This window comes from Neofelis nebulosa, chromosome 12, assembly GCF_028018385.1.
Source record: "Neofelis nebulosa isolate mNeoNeb1 chromosome 12, mNeoNeb1.pri, whole genome shotgun sequence".
NCBI lineage: Eukaryota > Metazoa > Chordata > Mammalia > Carnivora > Felidae > Neofelis > Neofelis nebulosa.
This window is the reverse complement of record NC_080793.1, coordinates 84,729,772-84,756,815: the sequence shown is the minus strand read 5'-3', so window position 1 is coordinate 84,756,815 and position 27,044 is coordinate 84,729,772. Positions and strand designations below refer to the sequence as shown.

Below are 27,044 nucleotides of genomic sequence, written 5' to 3'. Positions count from 1 at the left end.
AACGAACACGTGCAAGGAGAAGGGAATTGTAAGAAGCACCCGGCAGATGATGGCAGCTCAGCCAGGTGTGGGGCAGTGAGGATGGCTAGAAGCTATAGGCGGGAGGGACATTCTCAAGGTGGCATCGGCAAGCATGGGTAGGAAGACGGGCAGAGGAGTGAGGCAGAGTTGGATTTTGGGCAACGATCCCATATTTTCAGCAGGAGCAACTCGGGGGGAAAAAACGTCAGTCCCCAACCTGGGCAACTGCGCTGCCTTTCTGCAACGTGTTTCTCACGCCCTACGGGGTAGACACACAAACACGCAAGGATCTCACCAGAAGCTCGAAGAAGAACCAGGCGTACTTGAAGACGGTTTCTCTCACCATCCCGGTACTGACCACCATCTGCAGGGCAAGCTCCTCGTGGAAATGCTGGACGAGAACCAGAGAAACCAGTCTGAGATGGCAAGGGCCTTCCACACTGACACCTCTTCTCTCTAGTGGCTTGTTAGTTACTGACGCACGTGTCCTAGGTGTCCCAGACCGCAGCTGGATGGCAAGGTCAGTGCTCAGGTAGCCTGACACGGAGAATCTTCTAGGCAGGTGGGAGGAGGCTGGTGGTGATATCATGGAAGAGGGCTAGGTCTGAAGGAATGGCCTTCGCCTGGGAGTGACCCTGCAGGTGGGGCTGAGACTGTTACTTTCCTCTCGGCCTGTGAGGCGAATTATCTGTGTGACCACGTGCAAGCCATTCCTCTCTTGGCTCTCAGTTTTCTCATCTATAAATCTGTTGGTTGGTAGCAATGGTGGTCAAACTGGAATGTGGGTCAGAATCCCCTGGAGGGATTGTTGAGACGCGCATAGTGCTGGGTCCGCCCTCAGGGTTTTGGATTTGGATTTGGATCTTCTAAGTCTGGGGCCTGACCTGAGAATTTGTATTTCTAACAGGTTCCCAGGTGACGCTGGTGCTGTTGGCCCAGGGACCTCAATTCGAGAACCGTTGCCTAGGTGGTACGTAAACTCTCTTCCAGGGGTGCCTGGGTGGCTCAGTCAGTTAAGCACCTGACTCTGGCTCAGGTCAGGATCTTGTGGTTCATGGGTTCAGGTCCTGCGTCGGGCTCTGTGCTGACAGCTCAGAGCTTGGAGCCCGCTTTGGATTCTATGTTTCCCTCTCTGCCCCTCCCCTGCTCTCTCTCTCTCTCTCAAAAATAAAATAAACATTAAAAAAATTAAGCTCTGTTCCAGGTAAGACAATTCTTGTTTTTATAATCGCACTATGGCATTGTAGGAAACACGATGGGTTGGGCTTATGAGCAGGTCTTCTGCATTAAACAGCGGGGAACTCAGCATTTCTCAACTCCTATGTCCCAGGGTCAGATGCTGGAAGTTCTCGGCTTTGCTCTATGTCTACACTTCCTTTCGAGTTATCTAACTGCTCAACAGCAAACGTAGCAGGTGGTGACTGTGGCATCTTTGTACATTTCCCATTCCCTGGTTTATCTAGCTACTTATTAATGCACTGACAACAGCTTTGCTTGGGAGGAAGTTCAAGAATAAAGGTAAGGCCACCAATTCATCTCAGTTTTCCTGAGACTTGGTCTGGAAACAGAAAAGTCCTGCATCCCAGGGAACCCTTGGTCCTGGGCAAACAGAGATGGGCAGCCACCTTAACTAATGGCAAAAAATGGCATCTGCCTACTGTCATTGGATTTCGCTAATCTGGTGATCATAAAACCGAGCATAAATATAGATGAACTATTTTTTATTGTTCTGTGGGTGAGAACTAAACTATTTGAGGGGTGCCTGGGTGGCTCAGTTGATTAAGCATCAGACTCTTGGTTTCAGCTCAGGTCTTGATCTCAGCATCTTGAGTTTAAGCCCCATACTGGGCTCCATGCTGGGTGTGGTTGATGGGGGGTGGGAGGGAAGAGAGGGTGGGTGATGGGTATTGAGGAGGGCACCTTTTGGGATGAGCACTGGGTGTTGTATGGAAACCAATCTGACAATAAATTTCATATATTGAAAAATAAATAAAATAAAATAAAATAAAAAAACAAAAAAACCGATCTGAGCATCCTAATACCACATGCGAGGGTACCAGCAAAATGGCAGTTAAGTCTTCAATTCAATCCCTAAAACAAAAATTGATTATAGCAAAGGCTGCCCTTGACAAACCTTTACAGCACCCACCCTGAACAGTGTGCAAGGAACCCAATTTACTATCTCACGGACATTAACATTTGAGAGTTAGTAAGCTAAAGGGAGACTCATGGAAAAACCCATGTGCAGATGGCTGGGTATTCTATTTATATCCTTAGCTGGTTAATGGCGATGGGTGCAAAATGCTTAGATGTTTCAGCTTGTCAGCCCCCCCCCCCCTTCATTCTTCCAGGTGAGTCAAATCTTTATGATCTTAACACATGGAAAAAAGGCATTTGTCTGCTGTTAGGAGGCTGCCAGGAAGCTCACCCCCTTGAGAGCGCCAGGAGGCGGAATGTTAATGTAGCAGGTGGTCTAAGTGTGCCTATAATGTAAGTTGGCTACGCCCGGATCTTGCCCCTGTAGGAAAGACACGCTCCGCTAGCTTCAAAGGTAACCTCTGGAAAATAGGTCAGTTTGACTGCCAGAGTCTTATGGCAAGAAGAGATTAGAGGATAAGCTGCTTCTTAAAGTAATTTATGTTGCTTACCAGGCAACATTATTACAAGAACACCTTGCTCCTGACGTTACAGGAGACAGCCAAGCAGCTAAATCCTTTTTTGCTGAGCTACCGAGGAAACACTGTCTCAGCTGCCCTCTGAAATGAAAAGATTGGCTTCTGGTCATTGAAACCAGCAGGAACAAAGTCAAAAGAAGGCAAGTGCAAAACCAAACGCGATGGCCTGCCTTAAGGAAGCCTGGCTGCCGGCAAACCATGGCTTTTAAAAGAGGGACTTTGTGGGGCACCTGGGTGGCTCAGTCGGTTGAGCGACCGACTTCAGCTCAGGTCACCATCTCGCGGTCCGTGAGTTCGAGCCCCGCGTCGGGCTCTGGGCTGATGGCTCAGAGCCTGGAGCCTGCTTCCGATTCTGTGTCTCCCTCTCTCTCTGCCCCTCCCCCGTTCATGATCTGTCTCTCTCTGTCCCAAAAATAAATAAACGTTAAAAAAATTTTTTTTTGTTAAAAGAGGGACTTTGTAACCAGTCACTGCAAAGCACCAAGCTAAGTTTCAGAGTAGGTGCAAAAGTTATTGTCAGCACCTGGCCCCATCTTTTTTCACTTCTTTGAAAAGTAACTCCTGGTACCTCTCCCCAGACATACGGTGCCTGGGCTACTGAAAAGTCTGCACCCCCAGGCGCAGGCAGCACCCCCACCCCGCCACGCTTGATCTTTCCCTCACTTGGTCCAAAGTGAGCTGAGCTGAGGCTCCTTCCCTCCTTGCATGTTTCATAAACATTCCCCGTGGCGTCAGCTGTTGCAAACGGCTTACTGTGTTATCCTTCCAATCAGCATACTTAGATTTTAATAAGGGTCTTGAAAGACACTCAAGGGCTTAAGTAACTACCATAAAGGAGCAATTCTGGGTGCCTGGCAGAGAAGAAATCCTAAGACACCCCCACCCCTTAGACCACACAGGCCGTGACTGGGGCGGGAGAATTTTTTTTATATAGGATGTTCTGGCGAGCAGTTTGTAAAGTCTCTGAACTCATAAGTAAAGCTGATTAGAATGAATTAAGTTTATTCGTTATTTGAGAGAGACAGAGACAGTATGAGCGGGGGAGAGGTAGAGAGCGAGGAAGAGAAACAATCCCAGGCAGGCTCCATGCTGTAGGCTCAGAGCCTGACGCAGGGCTTCATTTCATGAACCGTGAGATCAAGACCTGAGCCAAAATCAAGAGTCGGCGCTCAACTGACTGAGCCACCCAGGCACTCCCGATTACGAAGAGTTTTGGGGTGCCTGGGTGGCTCAGTCGTTTAAGCGTCTGACTCTGGCTCAGGTCATGATCTCGCAGTGTGTGAGTTCAAGTCCCACATTGGGCTCTGTGCTGACAGCTCGGAGCCTGGAGCCTGCTTCCGATTCTGTGTCTCCCTCTCTCTGCCCCTTCCTTTGCTTGTGCTCTGTCTCTCTCTCTCTCTCTCTCTCTCTCTCTCTCAAAATTAAATAAATAGACATTAAAAAGATTTTTAAAAACGAATGAATTTTGAGGAAGCATTTCCTGTCACTTGATCTAGTATTGAAATAACTGATACCTAATTATTGCCATTCACTTTTGTTGAGAACGAACTGTCCTCGGCTTACCTGCTACTGAAAAAGAAACTAATGCAGTGCTTCTGAAACCGTGTCTCTGGATGAGCGTCACCTGGGAACTTGTTAGAAATGCAAATTCTTGGGCTCCACTTCAGATCTATTGGATCAGAAACTCTGGGAATAGGGTGCAGCCATCGGTTTTAACAAACCCTCTGGCAGGGCACCTGGGTGGCTCAGCGTATTGAGGGTCTGACTTCGGCTCAGGTCATGATCTCGCAGTTCGTGAGTTAGAGCCCCGCATCGGGCTCTGTGCTGACAGCTCAGAGCCTCGACCCTGTCTCTTTGCCCCTCCCCTGCTTGCGCTCTACCCAGCCCCCTCCCCCCAAAATAAATAAACATTAAAAAAAAAAAACCTCCAGGTACTTCTGAATGCATGGAAATTTGGAGAACCACTCACTGAATAGGAAACCAATTGGTCAAAAAATGGACGATGAGGGACAGAGCTACAAAAGTGTGTGTGTGTCAGGAGGGTGAGAACGAGGGAGGAGAGCACTTTGATGGTGTGTATTATAAATCATAGTGAGAGGACACGGGCAAATCGTACTCACACTGCCCGGCTCTGTACCTTTTTGCTGGCTGGCCTTGGGGCTGTGGTCGAACTGGGAACATCATTGTTGCCAGAGCAATAGTAAGACATTCGGTTGCAGTTACGATCAGCAATCTGAAAAACACAAACCATGACTTATCTGTCCACTGACACTGGTTCACTGCACAGATGAGCCTGCGGTCTGGGAATCACAACCTCAGAACTCATTTCCGATACATTTCTGCCTTTTTTTTTTTCTGGTTACAAAGGAAAGACAATTGTCATAAATATAAAACAGAGCAAAGAATGTAAGGTCACATTTAATTTTATTGCTCCTGAGATAATCACTGTTAGCAGTTTAGTGTGTAGAGTGACCCATAGTTAAAGCCTCGTTAAGAACACGGGCTGCCGAAGTCCCTTCCATGTTGTGACTTTATTGGGAGGGCGTGAAAAATAAAGTGTGGGAACAGCGCCTCTCTGTGGGCTAGTATGGTACTGTCGTGGGCTCTTAAAACACTATTTTAAAAATTGTCAAAAACCACTGTGGACAAAACGTTCTCCCCTTGCTACAACACGATTAGAAAATTCTTAACCCAATCCACATAGAAATTTAATAATTTCATTTTTATTAAGGACACCAGAATGATCAAGGCTGTCACTGACAGCTGCAGGCTATTTCCCCACCCTTCCCCCCAGGGGCCATCAGAAAATGCTAATGATTAAAGGGACCTTAAATATGAGGTTGGACCATGGTGTGCTGGCAAAGGTAACAATCGGCTTCTGAGGGGGAGGAGCTGGTGTGCAGCATTTGCCTATTTCTGTGCTGTAAATGCTTTCATCATGGCAGATTTCAGGTTAATATAACGTCACTGAACAGAGCATGGGGAAGAGAGGTGTACTAGCAAATCATTCTGTTGTATATCCTCCATACAAATACAATAGACACAAATGACCTCAAGAACACAGATAAGAGTAAAACGTAGTAAAATAGTGAGGAAGGGCGTTTGAATACTACCTTTCTAAAGTGGAATAATTTTGGATTTATGGACAAGTTGCAAAGGTAGTACAGAGTTCTTGTGTACCCTTCTTTGCCCAGTTCCTCTCGATGTTAGTATCTTACATAATTATGATACCTTTGTCAAAACTGAGAAATTAACATGGGCTCATGACTAGCAACTAAACCACAGATTCAGATTTTACCAGTCTTTCCGCTAAAGTAGAGTTTCAGGTTTAACATCCAATCCAAGATACCATATTACATTTAGATTATTTTTTAGTTAATACAGCTTATTTAATTGTTAGTTTATATAATTTCATTTTTGACAGTGTCTGTGGTTAACATCTGGCTCAGAACACTTCAGAAATTTGACCAATCAGCTCTCAGAAGCCGTGGGTTGATTCTGGAAGTCAAAAAAGGTAGAATAGAAACAATTTCATATGGTGCACACTCTAGATTCTCTAGATTGTTAGAATCTTTGGTAGTGGGTCTCTAGGTGTTTCTTAAATTCATCCATGGTTCAGAAACTCCACAGAGACGAGGAAAAGGAGGCCCAGGGCAGGATCAGACTTGCCCCTGACCCCTCAGCTGGGGGGGTGATAGAATCGAGACCCAATTCTGGTCTCCAAATCATTCTTCTCATAACACACTGTCTCCAGTGGGCAGATCTTGTAAGAGAAATTATGTCAACACCTAGGAGTTTGATATATCATAATCAGGGGAAATGAAATTACTCTAAAAGCTTTTCCACAGATCCATAGATAACTGGGGAAAAAAATTCAGATGGCAGCTTTATGGAAAAACAAACAACAATACTGAATTATACCCTCAGGAGTGTGAATTTCATGATTCTATCACAATTTTGAAAAAAATGTTCAGGTGAAACACATTCTACAAAATATCTGACCAGGACTCCTCAAAACTGTCAAGGTCATCAAAATCAAGGGAAGTCTACAAAATTGTCCCAGCCAAGAGGTGACTGAGGAGACAGGACTACAAAATATACTGTGGTATGCCAGATGGGATCCTAGAACAGAAAAATGGCATTAGGGAAAAACGGATGAAATCTGAATAAGATATGAAACTTTAGTTAATAAAAATAATAATGGATCAACATTAGTTAATTGTGACAAATGTACCATCCTAATGTAAAATGTTAATAAAAGAGAGACTAGGTAAGGAGTATACAAAAACTTTCTGTACTATATTCACAATAATTCTATAAATTTTCAAGTGTTACAAAATAAAAAAATTGTGCCAAGAAAAAGCAAAGAATTCATGGTAGGAAAACAGGATAGCCCAAGTCATCAACCCTCTCGGGATTTCGGTTTTTGTTTATAAAACCTGGCTTCGCTCTTTGGAATTATTATATGGGGAAATCAACTTATGGATGTGAATGAATATTTAAAAACAACAATGGCAACAACACCATTCTAGTCATCTGAAAAACAATCAAAGTTACATTTGCTTCTTTGCAAACAGAATCCATGGACCCCATGCGGCTCAATCAGCTATCCCCTAAAGATTTCCCACCAGTGGCAACTAACTGAGCAGGTCTTCAAATGCCAGGCTTGCCTCTGCCCGTTGGCAGAATGGTCTCGATCACTTCCAAAGCCGAAGCCCTGAGAGCATCGGGCCAGCGGAGCAGGGGCAACGGTCCCGGTCGATTTCGTGCGGTTTTGCCAAGTTTCGGTGAAAAATGAAAAGAGGTCGCGTCACCTTTCAGGGTTTGACACCTTCCCTACCTTTGACGACATGATGTTCTTTACCTCCTCGTCTGCTGCACAGTGTGGTCCCGCGAGGTCTGGATTACTACTGCTCATCACCCGCGCCTGCAGCAGCTTTGAACTCACAGCGGCAGCCGACGTGCGTCCAAAGGTGTGGTAGCGAGGGTCAGGGAGGCCAGCAGGGGCGCCTGCACCCCGCCAGGTACCGACATGTCAACAGAAAGGGGATCAGAGTCACTTACTGTGTTTGAAAGGGGAAGGGAGAGAGTGGAACGAAACCCCACCTGATTAGATCTTGGAATTAGGGTCTTATATCAAACGCTGGGGGAGGTCCGAGGGGCAGTTGAGAGCAGGGAGCTGGGAACACACACCTCATCCAAAGGCAGAGGCGGCTACTGAGCCAACCCCAGGGCTACTGGAGCTTCTGATGGTTCTAGACAAGCTAGAAATGTGGACTTATAAACTTATTAATATTTACATTAAGACAGCTTTAAAAGTCCTGTGAGGTGTTCTGAGATCTGAGAATCCAAGGAATCCTCTGAGCCTCATATCAGTTTTCACCGTGATGTGTAAGTCTTCAAAAGTGATTATGTGAGTCTATGAGATATTACCAGTTCTGTAAAAACTCAATCGAGGGGCACCTGGGTGGCTCAGGGAGTTAAGCGTCCGACTTTGGTGTAGGTCAAGATCTCATGGTTTGTGAGTTCAGCCCTGCATCGGAATCTGTGCTGTCAGCTCAGAGCCTGCTTCGGATTCTGTCTCCCTCTCTCTCTCTCTGCACCTACCCTGCTCACTCTCTCTCTTTCTCAAAAATAAATAAACATTAAAAAAAAAAAACACAAAAAACCTCAGTCGAAATTACAGGTTTACTTGCAATGAGGCTGCGTGGACTAATAAAAATGGCAAGTTTCTTTGCTAGGTAGGACCTGGAGGTTTGTAAACTTGGTAATGCTACTTTTCATATCCTGCTGACTAGAAGCACCGGGAGATTCTTACCTCTGTAACTAATTGGGAAGACTGGAGAAAGGCACCGTTGTTATTTCAAAAGTTTAGTTTGGGGGAAATGAGGACAGGGATTTCTTTTCTTCATAATGAGACGTTTAGGAGGCAGTGCTCACCACGACAGTCAGATATGTGTTGTGTCCCTGGTCATTATCATCCTAGTGTCCTACATTCCTGTTGTCACTGAGCCATCTTTGAAAAGAAAAGATCCTCGCCTGCATCAGAAATTACCCACTGGGGGGGCGCCTGCGTGGCTCAGTCGGTTGAGTGGCCGACTTCAGCTCGGGTCATGATCTCACAGTCCGTGAATTCGAGCCCTGCATCGGGCTCTGTGCTGATGGCTCAGAGCCTGGAGCCTGTTTCAGATTCTGTGTCTCCCTCTCTCTGACCCTCCCCCGTTCATGCTCTGTCTCTCTCTATCTCAAAAATAAATAAACATTTAAAAAAAATTTTTTTTTTAAAAAGAAATTACCCACTGGGTAAAGACCAGTGAGAGGTCATCCCACCGGCGGAAAAAAAGAGGAAGTGCCTATGGTATACAAAGAGGGAGTGAGGCAGGAAGGAAGCAAGAGGGAAAGCTCTAGAAATAAACTTCTCAATTCAGCATTCATGTTCCGTTTTGTATCACTGATGCAAAAATAAGTGACAAATGAACAAAATGGGTTTTACCTGGAAAAAAAGTTTCCGTGGAAGAGGTGATGTTGGGCATTTTCTTATATTTGTAATTATGTGGCAGTGGGCTGGGGGTGGGGGGGGGGACCTGCCCACCAGATGCCCACACCGGGGGCAACGCTACCTGACTTGGGCGAGTCCCTGGGCGGCTCCGGCAGGCGGAAGACGTAGTGCACGTACGAGGCCAGCAAGCAGTTCCTCCCGTGCTGGTCCTTGGCCAGGTCCTTGCTGTTGTGCAGACTGTTGGCAATGGCCACGACAGACTCAAAGGCAAACTGGGAGAAGTTGGCTGAGGAACCGAGAGAAAAACGGGTGGCCTCATCATCAGTCGTTAATGAATCCAGGTGGTATGTTCTCTAGGGCTGGGTCCTCAATGGATCAGAGGTAGAATGTTCTCCGGGGCTGTGCCAAGGAGTCCTCGCTGCCGACCAGCTGAACCAGGCAGGTCACGATGCGGGCCGGGGCAGAGTGAGCAGTTTTAGGGCCACCCTCCGCCCCGGCTCTGCTTACTGGGAACGACTTGCACATTTCCTTCTCCATCTCCCCCTGTGGCCAGGACTTGAGACGGGGTCTACTGTGGCTCTTCACAACAAAGACTTGAGACCGTCTAGACCCCCTTCCCCCTCTCAACCGTGCTGTTACCTGGTGTTACTCAGTGGGACCCGCACTGACATGAGCACTATCACCTGGGAGCCAGTTAGACATGCAGACTCTCGGGCCCGCCCCGGACCTCCGGAGTCAGAATCTGCATTAAAAAGATGCCCAGGTGATTCTCAGGTGCGCTCGGGTCTGAGCTGTGCTGTTGCAGCACGCAGATTCTTGGGGCCACAGATTAATATAAAAAGGGAGATGTGGGGCGCCTGGGTGGCTCAGTCGGTTAAGCGTCCGACTTCGGCTCAGGTCATGATCTCGCGGTCTGTGGGTTCGAGCCCCGCGTCGGGCTCTGTGCTGACAGCTCAGAGCTTGGAGCCTATTTTGGATTCTGTGTCTCCCTCTTTCTCTGACCCTGCCCTGTTCATGCTCTCTCTCTCTCTGTCTCAAAAATAAATAAACGTTAAAAAAAATTTTTTTTAAATAAAAATAAAAAAAATAATAAAAAGGGAGATGTATCGTGCTGTCCTCTGTAGTGGACCCGCCCAAATGATTGATGACTGTGTACAGTCTTGTTCAGGAGCCCCAAGCCCTCCACGGTTTGGCCCCACCCTAGGTATCCAGTCTTGTACCTTTTCTGCTCAAATTCAACTCCCTTTATTTTTTTTTTTTTTTTTTTTTTTTTTTTTTTTTTTTATTTATTTTTGGGACAGAGAGAGACAGAGCATGAACGGGGGAGGGGCAGAGAGAGAGGGAGACACAGAATCGGAAACAGGCTCCAGGCTCCGAGCCATCAGCCCAGAGCCCGACGCGGGGCTCGAACTCACGGACCGCGAGATCGTGACCTGGCTGAAGTCGGACGCTTAACCGACTGCGCCACCCAGGCGCCCCTCAACTCCCTTTAAAATGAGGTAGCTGTTCAGTCCCCACCGTGTGTCTGCTCTGTCTTAGCTCTGCCATTTTTCTCATGCTGTTGTCCTCACTTGGAAAGTGCTCTCTGCTCCCACCGGCAAAATCCCAGCAGCCCTGCAATGATGGGCACAATCCCCCCTCCTCCATGAAGACTCTGACACCACCCAGTACAGGGTTTCAGTGACACCGACACATAAAGTTCTTTGGCCGTTCCTGGGGGAACTCTGTCTCTCTGAGGAGGCATCCAGCCTCCCGGCATTCACCAGGGTGAAGTGCATTTCTCCTCCTTTCTTGTCTCCCCACCGTGCCTTCCATAGTGCCTGACAGATGGGTTCTGAATAAATGCTGTACCTTAAGTGCCTCCAACTATTTGGTCCCCCAGGACAGGCAGCAACTTGCTACAAAGCTCAAAACAGTGAATGAACACTCTGTCTAGTGAACAAGTCTATGTTAAATAGCTGGAACATACGGGGCGCCTGGGTGGCTCTTGTCGGTTAAGCGTCTGACTCTTGATTTCGGCTCAACTCATCATCTCACAGTTTGTGAGTTCCAGCCCCGCGTGAGGCAGTGCGCTGATGGCGTGGAGCCTGCTTAGGATTCTGTTCCCCTCTTTCTGCCCCTCCCTCTCTCAAAATAAATAAAAATAAACTTAAAAACACTAGCTGGAACAGACAAAGCAGGGTGCAGATATGTGGGGGCATGGGAAGAAATCTGGGAGGTGGGGGGGTGAGCTTGCCAGTTTGCAGGAATCTATCCGGAGAGGCAACAGCTCCACAAAAGACATGCTGGCCTGCCTGTGACAAGGATGTCTAACCTGTGGATGCACGAAAGAAGCAACCCAGGACACGATGCACCCGAGGGATTCTTCCCGGCTCTGCAGGCTATCTGGCACGTTCTAGACTATGAGTTCATGGCCCCTCCCCGCCAGCTCACTCATGTGCCACGGCCCAACTGTGTTACTTACTTCTCTTCTGACACTCCCAGGAAAGGGTCTTCTGATACTGTTTTCTGAACCTCTTTTTTTCTAAACCAGACATTCGGGTTTTCCGCCTTTGTCTTGCACTTCTTACTTGCACATTTTGGCCTTTTCCCCTCCGCCCCTCCTTCAAAGCCATCTCAAATACCAGTCTTCTTCCTGGGACCCTCCTTCATCCTCCCAGATAGATGTTTTCACCACCCCTGCTCCGGTATTTAGCGTATGTGTCCCTATGAGGACTTCTGTTGGTCCTGCTGCTCTTTGCCATGTTGTAAGTCCCATACGCTCTTGACTGTTCCTGCAGAGCCTACAACACCTAGCAGAGGACTGGAGCATGGGTGGGACCCAAAAGACATCCGCTGGACTGGAGGGCACAAGACCACATAAGTCCAGCTGAAAACAGCCAGAACAAAGGTGCCTCACAGCTGCCGGTCTCCTGCAGGAGTCGGGGGAACCGCCGGACCCAGGTCATACCTGACATTGTCCCCAGAGGAAGTCTTACACATCGTACTTAGTGCTAATGTGTTCAAAGTAAGCATTTAAAATATACTGTAAGACAGAAAAACCACTGAGTGGTTGCTGGGGACTGAGGGGAAGGGTGAATGGGGAGTGGCTATGGATGGGTAGGGGCTTCCTAAATTTAGGGCTGATGAAAATGTTCTGGAATTAGATACCAGTGACAGTTGGACAACTATGTGAATGTGCTAAAAATCAGTGAATTGTAGGGCTCCTGGGTGGCTCAGTCAGTTGAACGCCTGACTAGTGATTTCAGCTCAGGTCACAATCTCACGGTTCGTGAGTTTGAGCCCCGTGACGGGCTCTTTGCTGACAGTGTGGAGCCTGCTTGGGATTCTCTCTCTTTGCCCCACCCCTGCACGCTCTCTCTCTCTTTCTCCCACTCTATTTTTCTAAATAAATACATAAACTTAAAAAAAAACAAATGAATTATATGCTTTAGTGAATTTTAAGATATGCATATTATATCTCCATAAAAAAGCGATCACACTGAATTTCAATTTAGAGAGTTCCTTTCCTCCCATTTAATAGGAACTGTCTGACTTCTTCAAACCCTATTTCTTTTTGGTCAAGAAAACAAATATCTCAGAGGTAAAATAAATCCATCAATTATAAGAAATGGAACTTGAAATATTGCCTCTGATCACTCAGTACATACGTCGTTAAAAGCTGAAATTTTAAGCATCCTACATTAATATGCATTTTTTTTAACATCCAGGAAGTCTCAAAAAAAAAAATCAGTGGACTTGGCTTCCCTGGACTCACGTCATCATTGGAAAGGAAGATAGCACCACCCCTGTTCTCAGGATTTCCGGGAAGTCTCGGTTCCCACAACAAGGCACCGCCCCCCTCCCCCGGCCCCGCAGGCCTCCCACCTGTCTGGCCGGCGATGACCATGGGCTGCACAGAGAGCTGGAAGAGCTTGTCCAGCACCAGGTGCAGGAACAGCACCAGCGGCTCCAAGCGGGAGGAGTTCAGGCAGATGAGGCTGAGCTTCAGCTCGTGCTCCAGCGACGTCTCGCTGATCTTCTGGTCCAGCACGCGGATGGGGAAGGTCACCTGGCTCTCCAGGGAGTGGCAGAGGGTGAAGAACCTCTCCAGGTGGTTGTCCTAGGAGGGCAGACGGCACACGTTGCACGGGGCTCACCCCTCCGTGCTCGCCAGGGGGTGCACGGACACACACAGCTCCAAGCCTCTCATCCCGCGTTCCACACCAGGAGTTCTAAGACAAGGCTGTTTCATACCGAGGGTATGAACTCCTCTGTGCCATGGTGTGAACCAAACAATTGCTTCTTTAAATTTTTTTTTTATGTTTTATCTTATATTTGAGAGAAAGAGAGAGAGAGAGAGGAAGCATGAGCAGGGGAGGGTCAGAGAGAGGGAGACACAGAATCCAGAGCAGGCTCCAGGCTCTGAGCTGTCAGCACAGAGCCCGACGCGGGGCTCGAACTTGCGAGCAGTGAGATCATGACCTGAGCCGAAGTCGGATGCTCAACCGGCTGAGCCACCCAGGCGCCCCAAAACAATCTCCTGATAACTATTAACTGAAGAAAACATGCTTTGGACCCTAGCATGGTTTGTAAGCAGAGGCAAGGACACCAGGTTAGATACGTTGCCAAACAGGGTGTCTGAGCACACGTAAAGTGCAGGCAGGGGCCAGAAAAGGAGGGAATGTCGAACTGGCATGGGGGAAAGCTGGAGAGATGGCAGGATGACAGAGGGAAATGAGACAGCAGAAGAAAACGTTGCAAATGGGACCCCCTCGCACAACATCTCAGCCAGCAGGCAGCAGGGCAGGTCCTGGGTTCCTTCATCTAGGGGCTCCACATTTTTATGAGGTCTTCCTCATTTAAACCACAAATAAAACCTGAACAGGCCTGGAAATCTCCACAAAGAACCAAAGGTTGTTTTTGTTCTACCCATGCACAAAGACGGTCACTGATGTTTTACTGGACTCTGTCCTTACAGGTTTCTCTGCTGTACCCACAGCTTCCTTCTGGCTCTGATCTGAAGTGGACCTTGAGGTTCCTTACCTGGGTGTGAACCGAGGAAACAGCTTGCACTTCAATATTAAATACTCCCTTATGTCCTTCAGCCCACTTAATGGGAGGGTTCTGTAGAGGGACTTTCTGTGTTAAAGAAAAAAAAAAAAAGATTAGCAATTCAGTCCCCTTTTCTGATCACCGACAAGCCGAGTGAAGCAACTTGACCCTGTCAATGTCAGGGTTCTACAAATATAACCCTCCCTGGAAGCCTAATCTGAGTGGTCCAAGAGTTAAGAGCCCTGAGTTCAAGTTCAGTTCTTCACAGAATTAGTTACTGTTACTTTGACAAGTCAAATAAACTCCCATTTTCTTATGCTGAAAGGAGCAATCAGAAATGAGTGATGTGGGGCGCCTGAGTGGCTCAGTGAGTTAAGCATCTGACTTTGGCTCAGGTCATGATCTCGCGGTTCATGAGTTCCAGCCCCGCGTCGGGCTCTGTGCTGACAGCTCAGAGCCTGGAACCTGCTTTGGATTCCATGTCTCCCTCTCTCTCTGCTCCTCCCCCGCTTGTGCTCTCTCTCTCTCTCTCTCTCTCTCTCTCTCTCTCTCAAAAATAAATAAACATTACAAAAAATTGTTAAAAAAAAAAAAAAAAGAAGTGAGTGATGGGTCTTAAACTCCCATCCAGCAGTGATAATCCTGGATTCCAGGGAGTAATACTGCAGCAAATGCCCCATTAGTCAGGAATGTCAAGACCAAGTGTAGAATATCTTACAAGACATGAAATTTTAATGCTTTCGAGTGCCTGCAGTTCCTTTCCCTTTTAACACCGTGCTTCCAAATAGCAGTCCTGGTAGGCTCCCGCTTTAATTACTATTTATAGATCAGCAGTTGTTCAGTCCTTAGGGACTTGCCTTAAATTCCCACCAGAATTGTCATCCTCTAGAGACACCACCACACAGCGTTGAGTGAGCACCGCCCAGCCTGGCCCAGCCACGTGAGTGTGGGCATCTCCCGCCTTCTAATGGAAGGAGGCTTGCTGTATCTACAAGGGGAGGATGTGTGCATGGGGTGCGGACCCTTGGAAGTCCTCAGACAGACTCACAAATGGGGGCTCAAAGCTGGATCCAGCCCATAGACAAGTTCTGTTCGGCCCAGTGTTGGAAACTTTTCTTTTTTTTAATGCTCATTCATTTGTGAGATACAGAGAGAGAGGGACAGAGTGTGAGCAGGGGGCGGGGGACACAGAGACAGGGAGACACGGAATCCTAAGTGAGGCTCCAGGCTCTGAGCTGTCGGCACAGAGCCCGACGCGGGGCTCGAACTCAAGAACCGCGAGATCATGACCTGAGCTGAAGTCGGATGCTTAACTGCCTGAGCCACCCAGGTGCCACAAGAGCCCTTATCTTTTAAGATAATTGTAAAATATTTATAAATGAAATGATATAACGTCTGGGATTTGCTTCAAAGTAATACTGACTGATGCAAACCTGCGCCAGGCAGACGAGGAGCACGAGAGCTGGTGCAGGGCCAGTGCCTCTGTGGTGACCACGGAGAGGCCACCGGGCTCCCTTAAAAGGGTGGACTGCAGCACTGTGCATGCGCAAGAGGTGGCACAGGAAACAGGAGGAAGCAAAGACTACCGACATTGGCATCTCGGGAGCAATAAAGGTATCCAACTGCAGACAGCGACAAGGGACCCACCCAGAGGAGGAGAACCCGGCGACAGTTAGTGTGGGAACCTGCTAAAAGGATCTGTACTGAGAGCAGCTGTTGTCGCGGAAGGGCTCTATCTGCCTTGTGCTTTACAATACATTATTCTGTGAGTCCCTTTGTCATGGCGAATGCAAGGCGGTGCTTCCTTGGGTGCAAGGTGCATTTGCCAAACATTCAGAACTGGGGATGCCTCAATGAAGGGGGTTCCACGTCCACATCCGCTCCCATCCTATCAGAGCAACGTGCTCTCAGAACATGCAACACGCTGAGAGACAGCCGTCCTCCCAAACATGCTGAGCATCCTCAGTCACATTTAAAGGAATGAGAAGTGCATCTGGGCAGGTGGTCCAAGACCATGGCCAGCCAGGAAAGGGCTCCTGGCTAACTTGGCGGTTACCTCTGCAGAATGCATGGAATAGTTGGGGGGCAGCTTTTCCAAGGCAACTGGGAGACAGTAGGATCCCGTTTGAAGGCGTTCATTTAAGAGAATTGGCAGCCACTGAAACAGATGATGTAAAGAATAAAGTGGTATTTATTACAGCACATAATTCTGGCAATTTATCTAGCTCACAATAATCAAATGCAACTAAATGATGATTAGATATTGACCAGGCCTCTTTGCGGCAGTAATTTCAGTCAAGTTCTTTGCATTTTAAATTCCCTGAGAGCTCCGAAGATAGTAATATCCATGATTTACTGCTTTCAGAGCCAAAGTAGTAGCATTTTTCTTTATCGCCAGTGTTTGTGAGTGTCTGAACAAGATCAATGTTTATCTTACCTTTATATATATATATATATATATATATATATATATATATATATATATATATATATTTTTTTTTTTTTTTTTTTTTTTTTTTTTTTTTTTGTTAAAGAAACAACTTTCTTCCCCTTGGGGAAAAAAGAGCTAGTTTTATATGTGGAGCATATATGTTAAATCGGGAAATAATGGACAATGCCATGCTTTTTTCTAAGTGAGTGTTCTTCCAGAATCCAGCATCCCCTAGCTTTCCCTTCCAGAAATATGTCATCTGCTACATCAAGTCATGTTTGCTTTTTGCTATCATCTGGCTTGGCGTATTTTGCTACTTCTGGCAGGAAAAAAAGCAAGTGAGTAGAATTTAGTTGTTGATCTCTACAGGGACCTTGGGTCCCTCAACCGCAGGGTGAATCAGCAAGTTGAAAACGACTCACCGAATATCCCAGAAGACTTTCCACGGAGGCTCCTTGCTTCTGCTGACAGCTGATATGATAGAAGGTGAACAGGAGGTGGTGATGTACTGTGAGCTTAGCAGGAAGCTTAATTTTCACTTCTTCATAGAAGTCAGGAGACCTGTTTCAAAAGCACATTATACACAAACAACTTTTAGCAAGAATGATGACTTCTCTGACTATAAATTGTAAGGCCACAGTCCTTTTGCTCCTCAGAATTTGCCTGCTTGGTGTGTGGCCTTTTATTTTTTTAAATGTAATTTATTGTCAGGTTAGCTAACATACAGCACACAGGGTGTGCTCTTGGTTTTGGGGGTAGATTCCTGTGATTCATCGCTTATATACAACACCCAGTGCTTGTCCCACCGAGTGCCCTCCTCAATGCCCATCACCAACTCTCCCCTCTCCTCCACCCCCCTGCCCAAAACCTCAGTTTGTTCTCTGTATTCAAGAGTCTCTTATGGTTTGCCTCCCTCCCTCTCTGTTTGAAACTATTTTTCCCCTTCCCTTCTCCCATGGTCTTCTGTTAAGTTTTTCAAGTTCTACATATGAGTGAAAGTTCTACATATGATATCTGTTTTTCTCTGACTGCCTTATCTCACTCAGCATAGTACCCTCCAGTTCCATGCATGTTGCTGCAAATGGCAGGATTTCATTCTTTCTCACTGCCAAGTAGTATTCCATTGTATATATAAACTACATCTTTATCCACTCGTCAGTTGACGGACATTTAGGGTACTTCTAAATTAAAAATGAACTACCCTACGTCCCACCAATAGCACTACTAGGAACTTATCCAAAGGATACAGGAGTGCTGATGCATAGGGGCACATGGACCCCAATGTTTACAGCAGCACTTTCAACAATAGCCAAATTACAGGGTTTTGCTTTTTACTCTACATCATTCTGCTCCCAAGCTGGAGATCCTTGGACCAACATTATGCCCCCGGATATACTTTGCCTACCTAACACTGCCCACAAACTAAAGGTTTTGACGGGGTCAGGGGGGAAAGATCTCTGCACACACAATGGAAAAGTTCAACTTCATCTGAAAACGGGATAAGGCTCAGAGTCTTGCTGTGACCTCCTTTTCTATCTCCACCCCAAGAACAGGGACTGGCATGTGGCTGGCACTCATCAAAGGAATTTGGATTAGCAAATGAATGATGTTAGGAAGGAAAAGGAACCTGATTTTAGTGAATTACAAAGTCCCAGATACTTTACTAAGGGCTTCATGTATATTATTCAGTTCATTGTCAGCCTAACCCAGGAAAGTGCATTCAGAGAAATGCTTAAATGGGCCAAGGTTATCAAGCCAGGATCAAACCCAAGTCCATCTGACTCTGTAAGGGTGGACTATTCATCTCCTCTTCCTGTGAACTGTGAATAACGGTTTAGACGTTATTCTGTGACTCAGTTTACCCACAGAATAATGAGTGTTCCATTTCTCTTGGCCAACTTAAATCTCCTTAAAGTTGACAATGGGGCAGGTGTGGAATGATAGTTAGAAGACAAGTAGACAGAGAAAGGAGAGCTGGTTTTGTTTCTGGCCCCCTGCAGTATCTCAGAGCAAGGTAGGAAATTTATTTCTTTATTTAACACCATAAAACTTCTCATTATCATACTAGGACAGAAGGCTCCAGAAAAGGCCAAACAACATTCAGTTCTTAAAGATATTTTCTTCTCCCAGTCTTAGGTAATAGCAAAAAATGTGCATCTCTGACACAGAATCATGGAACTGACATATATTTGCTTGGTCCCTCAGTCCCCCAAATTATAAAACTTTTGGGAGGAATCATCTAAGGGGTTCAGAAAAGCCAGGAGTTAATGAGACAACCATGACGTAGGTTTACAACTCTGAAACGTACTTACTTATTATGATATGTAACGGCTGTGTAAACTTCCTGGAGAAACTCCGGGCCATTAGATTTTCCAAAGATGATCTGTTCGCCAATACAGAAAAGACCAAATGAGCGGTGATATTTGGGTTCATCAAATCAACTGTCATCGGCCCAGGGGATGCTCTGGTCTCACAGAGCTGCATTTTGCAAATTAAGGGTGCTGAGTTTTCAACTGATCCAACTGCACATGTACCAATGGGGAACTGGTTACGAAGGGTATATTAGTGACCAAGGGCCACAGAGCTGTGAGCCTGGAAGGCCAGCACATTCTCCACTCCGCCTCACTGTCTGTATGTCTGTACTCCAGGGCAGAGCCACAGAGTGCTGCCCCAGCGACTCTGGCCCGGGCTCTTTTCCCTCCAGAGACATGGACCTGGTCGCTTGGGTGATCAGGGCCTTCACTGGCCTGTCCACATGTTCGTGCTATTTAGAAAAAGACACCTCTTCTGGCCTGACTCAGCCCTAAAGGCACATGATTTGACTCATCTTTGGGCAAAGAAAACAAGAGCCCTTTTTACTAGGTGCAAAAGTGACAGGTCCCGGGGCCTGGGGAGTAGAGAACAGGCTGGGCCTGGCCCCCGCTTGTCCCCTACGAGAAATTTCTGTGCAGCTGTACCCAGCTGCCCTGGGAGCCTTGCCAGGGGCCAGAGCAGAGAGAACCAGGGGCATTTCCTTGAGTACTTCCTTGAGCATTTCCTTCCCACCACTGTTGCAAGAAGATACCTTTGGGTAGGTGAGTAAGCCAACAGGAAGATGGTTAAAAAAAAAAAAAAAAGGAGATACTTCTAGAATGGATGCACTGGAAAAAAATTACTTCAGTAGAAAGGTGTATTAACTGGATTCTGGGACTTGCATTAAATAATAACAGCTAGCTTCCCATCTTATTGGCAGATAGTAGAAATAATACAGTACAAATTCTGGCCTTTTGGGTTCCCTAGAGAACACTGTTATTATATATTTATTATTTGATTTAAATTTTGCTTCGAGATGAAGCTCCATTCCCGAGATGGGTTGAGATGGTGTGTGCTTATCATGACTAGGCAATATATATCTCCAGATGTGGTCTGGGGCTCAGGCAGAGTGTATCTCAATGCACATCTGGAAATAGAGCAAACATGGCTGACGCAGTGGGCCCGTCTCTCCAACTCTTATGCCAGCAGGGGTGGTTTGGAAAGATTTCGTGATATTTTTCAGTCCTCTCAAACGATCTGCATTTCCAAATTTCATAGACCGCTAGGAAATAAGTTAGGGAAGAGACTTTCAATTTAGACTGGCCCTGTTTCCCCATCAGCACACCGGGACCCATGTCGGACTAGCCCCAAAGGCCTTTGCGCATGCTGAGAGGTGTTGGTCAGCCTGAAGAGACGGACTCTGTGCGCTGCTGGGCTTTGGATGTTGTCGGTGGGAAGGTCAGCACACCCCGGGGTGAGGCACGTATACGTGTCCCTCTTACCGGCATAGCATTGCTAGCATCCTCCCCAGACATAAACTGGATCTTTATTGTAATGTTCCGGGCAGATGCTAGTTTATTAGCAAAGTTCAGCCTCTGCGGGTAGACGTAGAGAAGGTTTCTGGAAAAGAAAAGGTAAAGAACCAGTGAATCAAGTCATGAGCATGATTTTGCCAAGTTCTTCAGTGAATACTAAAGCCTATGCTCATGAGGTAATTATTCTGACGGAGTCTCTCCTTTCTGAAGTGAATGATTTGGGGAGGAGTGAGGTATTATTGATTCTTCCTCTTCAGCTGCAGTCATCGATGATAACCAGCACTGTTCTCTGCTTTGCTACATGGAAAGACGTGTCTGCTGCAGCTCAGAAAGTCCTACCATCTGAGGGTATGGAAATTTGCCTAGAGGGAGTATGTCTGATACAAAGAAAGCAAAAAAGGTTCAGCTCATCTTCAACGAAACTCATGACCACATCTCATTTCTTTTCTTTTTCTTCCTTTTTTTCTCTTTCTAATCTGTATGTTGTGGTTTCAATTTTTTCTTGGCAATGAATTCTGGATATGTTTAGCTTTCTTTTCATATATATATATTTTTAAGTTTTTTTTTTATTTTTTTTTAATGTTTTATTTATTTTTGAGGCAGAGAGAGACAGAGCATGAACAGGGGAGGGGCAGAGAGAGAGGGAGACACAGAATCGGAAGTAGGCTCCAGGCTCTGAGCCATCAGCCCAGAGCCCGACGCGGGGCTCGAACTCACGGACCGCGAGATCGTGACCTGAGCTGAAGTCGGACGCTTAACCGACTGAGCCACCCAGGCGCCCCTTAAGTTTATTTATTTTGAGAGAGAGAGAGAGAGAGAGAGAGAAGGGGAGGGGAAGAGAAAAAGAGAGAGAGAGAAATTCCAAGCAGGCTCCGCACTGTCAGTGTGGAGCCTGATGCGGGGTTTGAACTCACGAACTGTGAGATCATGACCTTCACTGAAACCAATTGCTGGTCACCCTTCTTTTCCTACCTGAGATAACTGTTCAAACCTCCAGCCCACAAGTTATATGACAATCACACAACAACAACATGAAAAATATATCCATCCATCAAACAACTATGTGACAGCTACTAGGCTAATTATCATTTTGTATGTTTTTTTCATTCTATTCGCATTATTACCAGTATATTCCACTAAAAGGTAAACTCTGGGAAGGCAGAGATTTTTATCTGATGTTTTTATCCACTGATGAATCTCCAGCATATAATACTGCCTAGGACATATAGGTGCTATGTAAATATTTGTGGAATAAAGGAACAAATGTGTATATTTTTGAAGAATCCTATCCTTGACTCAAAGAAATAATGATACTAACATTTATAGAGCACTTATCCTGAGTCAAGCTGTGTTCCAAATACTTGGTGTTTGTTAAACTGTTCAAGTCTCATAATTATCCTCTAAGTAGGTACTATTGTCATGGCATCATCCCCATGTCACAAATAAGGAAAAGATGAGATACAGAGGTGTTAAATCATTTTCCCAAAATCATATAGGTAGGAGATGTCAGTCGGGAACTGAAGTCAGGGAGTCTGGCTCCAGAGCTGGGCTCTTAACTACTAAGCTGTATTCCCAAGACTCCCACAGAAATGACCAGAATGGTCTTTCCATCCTGTGTTATTCATGACATCTCTCGGTGACAAGTGTGCCTCATTTTCTGGGTCTTATTAACAGATGAGTGTCAACAGTACACAGGGCTGATTCAATTAGTGTCACCTTCTTCGGGCAAACGTCTTGTCCTTCTCACACTTGGTCCACTGTTCTAACTCCTAGGTAACACAGTCTCTGCAGACAGATACATGCTTGTCCCAAAGGCTTTCAAGAGGACAAAACTACCTTTGTGTGAACCAGACACAGGAGAGGAGTGACCAAGAGAGAGAGGACCAGGTGACCAGATTTTTCCTTTGTGAATAGTAGGTTCTTATAATACCTTATAAAGATTTGCCTGTTAATTGATATAAGGGTTTCTTAACCTCACTGTTACTGACATTTGGGACTGAAAACTTCTTGTTGTGGGATGGTCCTGTGCAATGTAGGACATTGAGCACAATCCCTGGCTTCTACCCATTAGATATTAGGAGTATCTCCCCCCCTACTCAGTTGCGACAATCAAAAATGTCTCTGCAAATTGCTAAATGTTCACCTGAGGGGTCCAAATCACCCCCATTTGAGAACTACTTATCTACACATGTGATTTTGTGTGGTAAAGATCTGTTCAACTATACCCAGAAGATTTCCCATCTTTTTTTTTTTTTTTTAATGTTCATTTATTTATTTTGAGAAAGAAAGGGCACACACGAGCGGAGCGGGGCAGTGAGAGACAGGGACAGATGATCCGAAGCGGGCTCTGCACTGACCAAACAGAGCATGATGCAGGGCTTGAACCCACGAGCCGCAAGATCATGACCTGAGCTGAAGTCAGATGCTCAACCAACTGAGCCACCCAGGTGCCCCAGATTTCCCACCTTTAATAGATATAGTCAATGTCGTTCACTGGGTCCATGTTCAAATGTAAAGTATGCTCTACTGGAAAAGGGAAAAGTCAATACTCAAGTACGAGGCAGAAGATGAAAATTTTAAATCTGTTTAATTTATGAAGTCTGCGGTAGTGAGGGACTGGAAAATCAAAAGGGAAGGACTAAGCTGGCATTGACTCTCGTCTTGCAACCATAACCCCTTCGTTGTAATAACCAGATTTATCCTGCAGTCACGTGTGTGTGAAAGTGGTCATTTTGGACCAGCGTCTGCATAAATGCCCAAATTTACCCCATGGCTCTTCCTTGCTACGACACTGTCAGCGGGGACAACACTAATAGCCACAGCCCTGGACAAGACCAAATGGATGGGCTGAGTGAACCCGCTCCTGAAGGACCTGGCTGACAGCCCCACCTCAGTGATTTGGTACCAGACGTGTAAATAAAAAGCGAGCCATGTGACAAAGTTAATGCTCCAGGGAGAGCCCCCTGAACTATCAGGAATGGACTCAGTGATCCTCAGAATCCCTGCTCTGGTCAGGCAAGAGGAAGTGAAAAGCTTTCTGAATGTTTTGTGATGGGGGTAGCCCTCAGAGCTGAGAAAATACGAGAATGCCGGGGCTAGAGCTGGGCCTTTAATAAAAAAATCATATTCTCAACCTAGCGTCGCTTTCGTAACGAAATTTCGGGGTTTGACATTTCTGTTCCGTCATATGTTTCACGCAACTTATCACTGTTGAAAGCGACGATGCTTTATTTCACTGAGTGTCGTAAAACCTTCAGTCTTACACCAGCTATCAAGCAAGGTTAATTCCGTTAGCCTGCTGGTCGCTGAAGGCTGAACACAACACAGCAGTGCCCCACCTGTTCCACAGAACCCTAGCGCTTTGCAAACGTTAACAAGTATGTGGGGAAGTGGAGGAGCTGGGTGACCAGATGCTGCTGGGAAAGACTGGAAGAGACCAAGATACACAGGTTAATGTGCACCGTGAATTTGCTGTCAGGGGAAAAGAGGCTGCTCCCTTCTCTCAATGTTTTGACCTCAGAACTCATTTCATTGATCTGTTCTTTCATGGTATGTTTCACATGTGTAATGTTCTGAGAAATCACCTGGGAAAACACTGAAATGAACTTATCTGGGGACAGAGGAGCATCCCACATCGAGGGAGGAAAAACGCATCACGATTCTCTGCTCAAAGAGGTTGCAAGGAGGGACACTCTCAGGTGCTCAAGGAAGAAAATGCTACTTGGAGCTATCAAGAACACACAGGCGCTCTTTTCTTCGGCAAGTGCAAAGGTCAGGGAGGTCTTACTTTACCCTCGACTCTCTGTATTGGGCAATTTTCTGGAAGCACAACGGGGGTGACACGGTGCTGGCGACAGATCTTAACTGCTGTGTCTCGTGACCTCTCTAGGGCACTCTGTGTCTTGCACTGTACTTCTGATGCCCTGGCACGGCAGCGGCTGGCGCACACACTTCCCCCTGCCTGCTGGCCTTTGTTTCCAGCTCTTTCTAGCTGCCATCCTGTCCTCTTGTTGATCTCTTGTGATCTCAGGATCACAAGTGGCTGTAAACGGTTCACTGCAGTGACCGCTTCCTACACTTAAGTGAAAAAGAATAGAATTGCAAGGCAAGAATGTCATCACAAGGAAATTGATTAAATTTAGCAAACGGGCATAATATTCAACAAGCTTCAAAAGCCAGGAAAGCGTCGATGCCTTCCTCCGAAACGTAGGTGTCAGGCCACGATACAGTGAAGGGATGGATGTAGAATTTGGGGGGTGAGAGCTGGATGCCACCCAGTCCAAGCCCCAACTTTTGAACATGAGAAAACAGAGGCCCTGGGGGGGGTGTCGAGGAACAGTTCACCCTCTGAGTTAGCCACAGAGCAGATCCGAAATCAAGTTCAGTGCTGTCCTGAACAGAGCCCGTGCCCGTCTCAGTGGCACCTCCCAAACCTTGCCCTGTCGAACGGAGGGAGCCCAACCGCGAGGCTGTTAGGAATGGACACGGATGTCATACTGAGGATGGGATGCCGTTCAAAGTTGGGTGTGGGCACATGGGTAGGGGTGCAGACCCCCCTCTGCTCACTCTTGCTCCCCTTTGCTACCACCGCTCCATCTGCACAGCGAATGTTGCCTGAGCGGTAGCCTCAAGAGTGGTTAACGGCATTGGCTCTGGAGCCAGAGAGCTGGCCTTGGGCAAGTTATGTAGGCTTTCCAAAGGGAGGCTAATAATCACACCTCCCTCGCAGGGCTGTGGTGGGCATTCGCAAGTAAGAATGCACTAAGGACAGCTGTGACGATGACGAGGCTTTCCTGCACACAGCTACTAAGTCTGACACACGCCACAACCTACGCTCTCTGCTGCAAACCACTCTCGTGTCTCGGCCGGGCCACTGTGATGCTTCCAATTCATCTCTTGGCGTCTACGCTTGTCCCTTATCATCTACTCCCTGTATATCGGTCAGGAGGACCTTTCCAACTGTAAACTAGATTACGGCAGGCTCCTGCGAGGGTTTCCCAAGCTTCGCATCATGATCCCTAGGTGATCGGCCCTTGGCAATCTCTCTGACCTTACTGCTCATTACTTTCCCACACTGGCCTTTTTCTCGAGGGCCTAGAACATTCTAAACTGATTCTTATGTCAGGGCTTTCGCACCTGCTCTTCCCCTTGCCGAGAAGAGCTTCTTCCAGTTCTCCACATGACCAGTCCCTTCTCATCTCCTGGGTTTTGGCTCACATGTCACATCATCCAAGAGATCTTTCCTATCATCCTTTGGAGTTGGCCCACTCCACTCCCTCTCTCACGCAAACTCTCTCTCTTTCATAATCACAATTATGAAAGTTACATGGTTATGACGATATGTATCCATTTTTTCAATCTTGGAGAGTTGAAAAGTAATGAAAAGTATAGAGAATAAAATATCAACTACCCAATATCCCACTGCCTTTAGGAAAATCGCTGTTCAGAGTAGCGTATTTCCTCCTGCCTTTATTTCCTCTGTACGTTCAACATTTTTATCATACTGTATAGACAAAGCTTTTTGTTTTTGAATCACTGAATGTTCAGTTATGACCATTTTCCCAATACACATGGCTTTATTGGCTACATGATTTTTCATGTTATGAATGTGCCATAATTTGCACCAGTCTCCAAAAAGAAACATTTAGGCTATTTCCTTTGTCTCAACTATTAGGCTCTGATGAATCCTTTATCTATCTTGCCCCCTTTGCAATGTAGTGTCCTTTTGGAAAAATCTCTTTAGGTTCTATAAAGTTCAGTTTCTTCATAATTGGGAAAAAAAAACCCCACCAATCTACCTTTATTTATGCTGTGGTTGAAGAAATAATGAGCGAAAGTTTGTAAAAATGCTTTGAAGTAGGTGGGTCAAAGGGTCCGTGTAAATCACGACCATCGTCACTCAGACTGGATAAGCAGGTGAGCTGTCCTCACACTCTTCTCCCGCGTCCCAGTACAGGGGCGCTGCCTACCTGACCCACTTGTCCTTCAATTTTGCACATTGCTTCCACAGGGGTGCTGGACCCTTGTTCTCAAACATCATCACTATGGGTGCTCAGGGTCCTGCTCCATACTGAACGCGCTTTCCACAGGACACACAGGTGGAGGGAAACTTCAAGAGAATTTAGTTCAACATCCCTTTTTGCAAGCTGGAACCTGATTCCAGGGAGGTTAAATGGTTTTGCCTAAACATTTTTTTTTTAAGGAAGATGTGTCTCCCAAGGATCATTCTATTTCTTACCTCCACAATGCTAAGTGATGTGTTTTGTTAAATATGCATGCTTTTAAAGAAATGAATATATGAAAAGCAATAATGTTATCTCTTGGGAGGGAAGATCTATCTGCAGGGTGGGTGATTCAGAGAGTCTAAACCAGGTAAGGGTGATTATCAAGAAACTGACGAATGAGCTTGTATTTTTATAAGTGATAAATTATATGCCTCATATCAGCTGGAGAAAAACCCTAAGAGTTATGTTATCTAATGATTCTTGGGAAGGTAGCCTATAACCAAAATAGGCATCACTGGTTATGGCCGAGCGATTTTGAAAGCTGCTTTAGTT

At 46.3% G+C, this 27,044-nt stretch overlaps 1 protein-coding gene across 7 annotated transcripts in view; it reads right to left on the bottom strand.

Annotated features, from left to right (window-relative positions):
* DOCK8 (dedicator of cytokinesis 8) overlaps positions 1 to 27,044 on the bottom strand; it is a 230,982-nt gene that overhangs the window by 68,833 nt on the left and 135,105 nt on the right. For 6 of the 7 annotated variants that reach the window (XM_058693243.1, XM_058693248.1, XM_058693245.1 and 3 more), the window contains 10 exons: positions 20,455 to 20,572; positions 18,973 to 19,043; positions 17,083 to 17,221; positions 16,286 to 16,387; positions 14,221 to 14,316; positions 13,063 to 13,297; positions 9,317 to 9,481; positions 7,537 to 7,706; positions 4,834 to 4,929; positions 317 to 412 (listed from right to left, as the gene is read on the bottom strand). In XM_058693243.1, the coding sequence (XP_058549226.1) occupies positions 317 to 412; positions 4,834 to 4,929; positions 7,537 to 7,706; positions 9,317 to 9,481; positions 13,063 to 13,297; positions 14,221 to 14,316; positions 16,286 to 16,387; positions 17,083 to 17,221; positions 18,973 to 19,043; positions 20,455 to 20,572 (1,288 nt within the window). The remainder of the gene's footprint in view (positions 1 to 316; positions 413 to 4,833; positions 4,930 to 7,536; positions 7,707 to 9,316; positions 9,482 to 13,062; positions 13,298 to 14,220; positions 14,317 to 16,285; positions 16,388 to 17,082; positions 17,222 to 18,972; positions 19,044 to 20,454; positions 20,573 to 27,044) is intronic. The other variant, XM_058693244.1, reaches the window with a different exon arrangement.